The sequence below is a fragment of the Cryptomeria japonica genome, chromosome 6 (assembly GCF_030272615.1).
Source record: "Cryptomeria japonica chromosome 6, Sugi_1.0, whole genome shotgun sequence".
NCBI lineage: Eukaryota > Viridiplantae > Streptophyta > Pinopsida > Cupressales > Cupressaceae > Cryptomeria > Cryptomeria japonica.
Genome location: NC_081410.1, coordinates 660207011 through 660214936, shown reverse-complemented (window position 1 = coordinate 660214936; position 7926 = coordinate 660207011). Strand labels below are relative to the sequence as shown.

General features: G+C 36.6%; 1 protein-coding gene across 1 annotated transcript; it reads right to left on the bottom strand.

Moving 5' to 3' along the window:
- Positions 1 to 3146: 3146 nt before the first annotated feature.
- On the bottom strand, positions 3147 to 3730 carry LOC131054831 (non-specific lipid-transfer protein 2). Its single transcript, XM_057989444.2, has 2 exons — positions 3420 to 3730; positions 3147 to 3327 (listed from the first exon to the last, which is right to left on the bottom strand). The coding sequence occupies exons 1-2, from the start codon at positions 3721 to 3723 to the stop codon at positions 3311 to 3313; spliced, it is 321 nt and encodes a 106-aa protein (XP_057845427.1). The 5' UTR covers positions 3724 to 3730; the 3' UTR covers positions 3147 to 3310.
- Between the last annotated feature and the right edge of the window lie 4196 nt (positions 3731 to 7926).

Genomic DNA, 7926 nt, shown 5'->3' with positions numbered 1-7926 from the left:
GTCATCTCACCCATCGGCAAATGAAAAGTATAATTCTCTGAGTGCCATCTCTCAGCTAGTGCAGTCAGCAATCCCATGTTCGCCCGAAACTCAAGCACATACAGAATATGTCACAGTCTCATAGCCTCGATTGTTGCTCTATCCTCAAGTGTCAGCTCTAGTCGTAAGCTTTGAGTCAAAGGGAATCTTTCTCGTGACTCTAGCATAGGTAGGTCCTCCTACAGTCAAGCAAATCAACCGTGTCAATCCTAGTAGCATTCCCTATTCATCACAAAGTGCTTCTCTTTTTAACACTCCCTGTTCATCATAAAGTGTTTCTTTTTATCCTAGTGGTACTCCGTGTTCATCACAAAGTACTGTTCTCTATCCTAGTAGCATTCCATGTTCATCACAAAGTGCTGCTCTTTTTAGTACTCCCTGTTCATCACAAAGCACTACATTTTGGCATTCCCTGTTCATCATAAAGCGCTACTCTTTTTTAGTACTCCCTATTCATCACAAAGTACTATTTTTTTTTATCTTGGTACTCCCTATTCATCACAAAGTTCCTCGATCAATCTTATCCTAGGGCCTCTGCTTGAGTGTATCCTCTTAAGTAGTTTCCTAATTGGCAACGTATGTTCAATCACAGAATTGTCAATCCTAGCCCTATCTACTATTTTAGTCTTCCCTAGAGGACCTTCTTGAGTGTATCCTCTCAACAACTTATCCAATCGATAGTGTATATTCATCACAGAACTGTCGATTTGGCCTTGAAGACATAAATGCGCATTCATGACATAAACGTGCTTACATACTGCACATACGCACCTGCCCTGACATGCCTCAATCACATAGACACGCCTGTCTTACATAAACGCGTCTGCAAGACACATATGCACTCGCATTGAACACAAATGCTATTACATTCATAGATGCACCTCGCACAAATATAGACACGCCTAGCCTACCCAGACGCGCCTGGCATCAATGCAGACGTGCCTTAACATTTTTCCCCCCGCTTGACATACCTAAAGTGCATTTATTGCTCTACCTAGCATGCATTTATGACAACAATGAATGTGGAAAAGTACAAGAAGGTTTTGTGGTACTCACCGGCTCTCCTACATTTGCTGGCCTCTAAAATTGGCGAACGCGATCGAATCTATGCACCAAAGCCATCACTGCTGACTGCTCTCTGCTCTCTCTGCACTCTGATCTCTTAGATGTGTGGATGACAATGAGGATGTTTTCCCCTCGTAGTTTATTTTATAGACTACCCTATCCCTAGCCCTAGCCCTATTCAGTCTTCTTTATCCCGTGACTCTGTCACTTCATCCGATCAATCCATTCCACCCTTTCTTTGTTATCGAGAGATTGTCTCCGATCTTTCTAGACATTTTCATCCAATCTCTCGAGGGGGCATATCATTCCCATCTTTGGGCAACTTTGTATTAGTTCATATTATCTTCTTTGAAACTTGATGCGACAAACTGCATTGTCTCAAAGAGGGGCAAAATGTAGACACCTAAAACTGTCCTGTCTAATTAAATAAATATTTTATTTATTTAATTATTTAAACTTAATTATTCTATTAATTAAATAAATCTTTATTTATTTAATTAATTCATTTATCCTCTTCTAGCCTTATTTCTCATTTAAATAAATACTTTTATTTATTTAAATTCCCCTTTTCCTAAATTAAATAAATATTTTATTTATTTAATTGATCCCACTTCCTCTATTAATTAAATAAATCTTTATTTATTTAATTAATTCATTAGGCTTTTCCACCCATGTCACATGTCATTCATCTCTTAATTCCTACACTACCTACCCTCTCATTATTTTATTATTTTCTCTACCTACCCTCTAATCCTAGCCGACCATTTATCTTTACACCTCTCAATCTTATCCTTCCATTTCTTATAGTGTCTTCTATATAAGGGGATGCTTCCTTCATTATCAACCCCCGACAACTCTAGCATTCAAACTTTCATATGCGATCAAGCCTACTTGCAACCACATTTCAGTTCTTTGTTGAGCTCTTGTGCATACATAAAATCTGAGAGCAAATATATCAAGCAAGATCAATGGAGATAGGAAGAATGGAGATCCAAACCCTATTGGACATGTGATGGTATAATCTTTGTGATTTCATTTGATTTGCATTGTCTTAGGTAATCTTCATATGTTATGGTGGATCTTTGTTGTTGTTAGGCTAGGGTTTGGTGGTTGAATTCATTTAGTCTTTCAATATTGTTGTTATCCACTTTCACCATAAACAATGGTTATTGAAAAGGTGTGACTAGTGAAGCCACCCTTCCTCCTATATTTAACGAGGTTCTCTCTTATTTGAGAGGTGTGCGAGTTTGGAGCTTTATGGTGAGTTGTATCACTATGCACAAGAGGTATTATTGGCCATGTGGAAGTATTGGAGGAGTATCCCCAGGTTCAAGTCTATTTTATGATAGACTATATTTGTAAGTGTTTTAATAAAATGATGCTTTATGGGGTTTTTTACCCGAAAGGGTTTTCCCCATGTATATCTTGTGTAATGTCTGTATTTATACATATATGATTCTTATTTCATTTATTTTATATCTTGTTTATAATTATTAGTATCCTAATATCCTAATTTCTAACAATCATAAGCCATTATTTCCTCTACCTCCCAAGTAATGAAATAAAAGCTTTCATTATACAAAATGACAAAAGTCAATCTCAACACCCACTCAATACGAGGCAACCAATGATCTGATCACGTGCTATGAATGGTTATTTTGTTGAGAATGTGAAGCCCAACAGTCAGATGACCAGTCCCCTCCTCCCAACTCTTTGTTTCACAGCTGAAACAACCAGTCATGTTTGTTGCGGTTGTTATTTCCTTCCTGTTGTTTTGTGTTCATTATATGTTTTTCTTAACTCGTTTAAATTTACATATTCAACCTTTACATAATATGAAAAGAATGTCTTGCTGTATTACAAAAAATATATATAAAACTCAAAAATATAGCTTTAAAAGTCTAAAACAGATTCTTGTTATTTGAAGCTATTAAAAATACGTGACTAAAAAATTAAAAAGTAGTCATATTTTTAGATATTGATGAATAATCATATTGTATATCTATAACATGAAACTATTACATTGTTTTCTTATAACAATACAATATACAATGGTTCTAAAATTTCAGGTGGAGCATCCCACATACGTTTGTTCAACCCAGTTACATATTAGGAAGACAAACATTTTATTTAAACGCTATCAAATAGGGATGTGCTTCATAAACTCTAAACAATTGTATTCTATTGAGCTTCCACTGGATTCCAATCATGGCGTCACAATACCTGCAATATGACGAAGAAAGAAACCGTCATAAAAAATGCAAATGGGAAAGAAAACAATTTTGAAGGGAATATTGAGACGAAGATGTGCTTACTTCCGCATCGAGTTTGATGAGGAACATTTCTACCGCAACTCTGGATGATGGTGACCAGTTTGGGCACATTGATGGAGGCAGCAATTGCAGGAGTGACCTTGGGACACACGCACGACATGTCGGCGCTCCTGATCAGCCCACAACACGCCGCAGAGGGAGCGTTGCCCTGCAATATCGGAGCGCAGTTGGTGGCCAAGCCCTGTATCTCATCTCCACACTTGTCCCCTCTCACTCTACTCACTACAACCCCCAACATCATCACAAACACAAACACCAACACGAATGATGCTCCCACCCTCGCCATTTCTTCACTCTTTGCCAATGTAATTTCAGCTATGGTGAGAGGGCTTTTTATAGCAGATTTGTGAATGTCGTGAACGAGGCTTTGCAGATTTCAAAGGTCACGTTGGATTTGACGAGAGACTTGATGAGTTGGAGTCAACAGACTAGAAGGAAAAAAGTGGTGCGTTGAAATCACTCGGGTTATCATGGGGTCGCGGTTGATTTATTCACTCGGGTTCTCATGGAAGTTCGTCTTGTCTTTCTGGGTTCTCGAATTATCAGTGCACATGTGTATGCAGAATGTTGAATAAACATTTGTGTCTTGGAAGTTAGGTTTACATTATGATTTTTTTTTTTGAAATTTCAAAGGTCACGTTCATACGATGAATTTGACGAAAGAACTGATGAGTTGAAATCAAGACAGTATCAGCAAATAAGTGATGCGTTAAATCAACATGCCGTAAGCGGGTCTTGCACGCAAACTCAAAATAATCTCAGTTGGAAACTGGTTTGGAACCATAATCTCATTTCCAAGGTTAATTTGTTTTCGTGAGCTACACGCCATGGAAAGATCCTCATTCTATACAACCTCAACCACATGGGCTTTTCCATTTCTAACATATGCTTTTTGCGCAAGAGATTTAAAGAATCATCAATCGCTTGTTCATTAATTGTCCCTTTGCTTCCAACTTGAGGCAAGTTTTCATTAATAGATTTGAAACTTAATGGGTACAAAGTGGAGGTCAATCTTTAATAGCTCTTAATTCTTATCTCAAATTTACCTAGGTTTCACAAATTATAACATTTTATCATAAAAATCAAATATATAAATAACAATTATTTTCTAAGTGTTAGGGGATCAAAAATCCGAAGCAAGACAAGTTACTTATATAAGAAAATATATGATGACTTTAAAGTTATGAAGTAATTTATAATGATTTGAGTGAATGAAAGGTATCTATTATATCATAATACCTGTTGAATGGTTTGGATATGATATACATAAATACATTGAACTCATATTGACATAATTATAGAATAATAATGATAATGGATTACATGTTCTAGTGTTATGGATTTAAGTCTTAAAGTACAAGGAGTTCATTTTCTTTTTTCAAAAAAAAAAATCTTTTGAAATGAACACCTTTATTATCCATCATGACTTATTCTGCTTCTAAAAAAGTTATGAAGAATAATGATCAAAACTAAAAATCTATTGCAAAAGGGATCCTTATGGCAAGTTGGCAATGGTAGCTTGATGTTAGATTTTAGAAGGGTCCTTGGGCTGCACCTTTGCCATTGGAATTTCATCCAATCTATTCTACTATAGAGAAGGACATGGTCAATAGAATTGGAGTCTTTGTGAAGGATTACTGGAATATGTCTTTTTCTCCCCCTTCTTGGAGGATTGATCCTATGTGGTTTGACCCACTGATCCATACAACAATAGAGGAAGTCCTCAAGATATTAAATAACTTGATATTTTTTAGAACTAGTTTTGAAGACAATCTGGTTTGGTCTTCTTCGAAGGATGGGAACTAATCTATGAGATCTCATTATAACATCCTAGATCCCTCTTGGCCTTCACAGTTTAAATGGATGAAAATATGGAGGTCTAAAACTATTCCTAAAATTTGTTTATTTTAGTGGACGACTTGCCACCAATAAATTATCACTATTGACAACCTTCAAATTAGAGGGATTCATCTTGTGAATAGATGTGTCATGTGAGGAGGCTAAAGAAATAATTAACCTCATTATGTTGCATTGCTATTACTCTTGGAATATAAGACATAAGATAATGTGTCTTTTCTCACTATCTTGTATTTGGCATAAAGATCCTAAACCAACCTCGTCTTGTTGTTCCCCTCTATGTCCTCACCCTCTCATTTTTGAACTTTGGTGGAAGGCCTTCATACTAATTGGAGCATTTGAAAAGAACGTAATAATAGAATCTTCAGGGACAAGAAGATACAATAGGAAGCCTTGGCTTTCTCTATAATCAACAATACTAATGAAAAAATCAAGTGTTTCACTAGGCTCGAATATAATCTTCCACCTTCTTCCCTCAAGTGGAATATTGCTAAAAATTGAGGAATAATGAAGTCCCTTTCTCTTTTTATTACCTAACCTATTGGTCAGAAGAATACAATTAAATGGTCCTCCCCCACACCAGCTAGATAAAATTAAATTTTGATGGTTTGTCTAAGGGTAGCTTCAGTTAGGTTGAAGGGGGTGACATAATTAGGGATATAAAGGGCTATATGGTGTTGGCCTATGTGAAAAATCTTAGAATCCAAACCTCAAGCTTTATCGAGGTGGAAGCGACCTTCTATGACATATCTCTAGCTAAAGATAAAGGAGTACAAAAGAGCATCATTGAAGGAATGTAATAATGATGCTTTGTGGAGAAGCATCCCCAGAATAGCTCATGAAAGACCACATTGTTAAATGTCAATCCATTATTTCTACATTTGGACATGTCAGACTCATCCACAATCTTAGAGAGGGGAATAAATCTCTTGATAAGATATCCAATCTAGGTCCCTATACCAATTCTCTTAAAATGAGAAATACCTTGGCTTGGCTCCTAGGGGATGTTCGTGCTGCGATCCAGGATGACATAAGCACAAATGTGGAGTAAATATTTAAGGAGTGTCATTATAATTATGGTTTTTTCCTTCATTTCCCATTTTCATTACATGATATAGAGATTGCCTTTTATATTTGTGAAAATGACTTATACCTTTCCAAAAAATGTTGTTGTTTGTCCTTTTCCTATTCTACCTTTTTCTTACCCTTCCCAATCATTACCACTATTTTTTTGAGAACTAACCTACTATGGGTTGAGATCTTATAAATAATAAGTTGGATGATTGTCACAATTTTAAGAAGGATGAAAGTCTTTGGTATGTGATTGAGAGGGGCAATCTTACCACCTATTTTGAGGGTATGAAAGGATTTAATCCCTTTCTCTTTGAATAATTTGCACACTCGTGGAATGAGGGAAATGTGTGCATAGGGGGTGTTCCCTTCATTGTTTCTATGGAACTCATCGCGACTACTATTGGGCTCTTGGTGGAAGGTGCATCTTTCCCTAAAAAACCTAAAGGAAATTATAAAGAGGATTTGAATAGATTTTTAGAGATGAGGGGAGAATATCTCATTTGTAGAATGGCTTCAATAGGGAGGACCTCCCGGGAGAATGTAAGGAGGTTGCATTGGCCCTAATTAAATACATCACCCTAGATGGCATGTACAAAATATTCCACTCCCAATTTTTCCCTATGCTAAATCATTTTAGACATAATGTAAAAATGATTTTTCCCTTGTAGATCTTTTCATCTCTTTCTCAATCTATGGATACAACTAAGTCTAAGGAAGTGCTTCCCCTTTTCCAAGGGTTAATTCCCATGCTTTACAATTCTCATTTTGATATGTCCCCTACCAGTGGCCCCAATATAAACCCTACTAGCCCTCTTTCAAACCCTATATTTTTTCTGGGGTTGATTAACACCCCAGAGACTAGTTGTAAAGGTACCTTAAATTCTTCTATAGTCACCCCGTAGTCCAAATAAATGGCAACCAAGGTCAATCTCTAGCACACTGCAAAGATGAAAATATTTAACCTCAAGTCGAGCACCAAAAAGATAAAATTATCAAAGGCTCGGTTATTGAGGAGGTTATCTTTGAGGACTCCTCTTCCTCCTGGACTACAAGCTCAAAATAGATCCCTAATAATCCCATCCCTAATACTACTATGTTGGCCCCTTACCATTCTATATCAACCCTAGGTTCCCCTCCTCCCCCACTATTTCATCACTTGGTGCTTGGTAGCTACCAAAAATAGTGGACAAAGTTAATTAACTTTGCATTACATACGATAAGAAAAATGAAATCATTCGCTAGCTCCTAGTGCAACTGCACACTTCTAAGAGGAAAATTAATAGACTGGAAGATTTAATTGAGGCTATGGCTAGGACTATTGACTAGTCGGTAGAGGACAAAGATGATAGAGTTTGAACAACTACTAATTATATTTCAGAGAGGCTTGTGAGATGGGACAATTTCTATGAGGAGGTCAAAGACCTGAGTGCCAAGGTGGCTCCAAAAGAATAAAAAATGGAATAGAAAGGGTTGTCTTTAACATCCAGGATGACCAAAAAACTTTAAAATCAAAATTGGAAGAGATTGTTGTGTATAGCAAGGAAATGGCATCCAAAAA

Coding starts and splice junctions, on each gene's coding strand:
- LOC131054831 (XM_057989444.2), bottom strand. CDS start 3,723: ATGGCGAGGGTGGGAGCATCATTCGTGTTGGTGTTTGTGTTTGTGATG.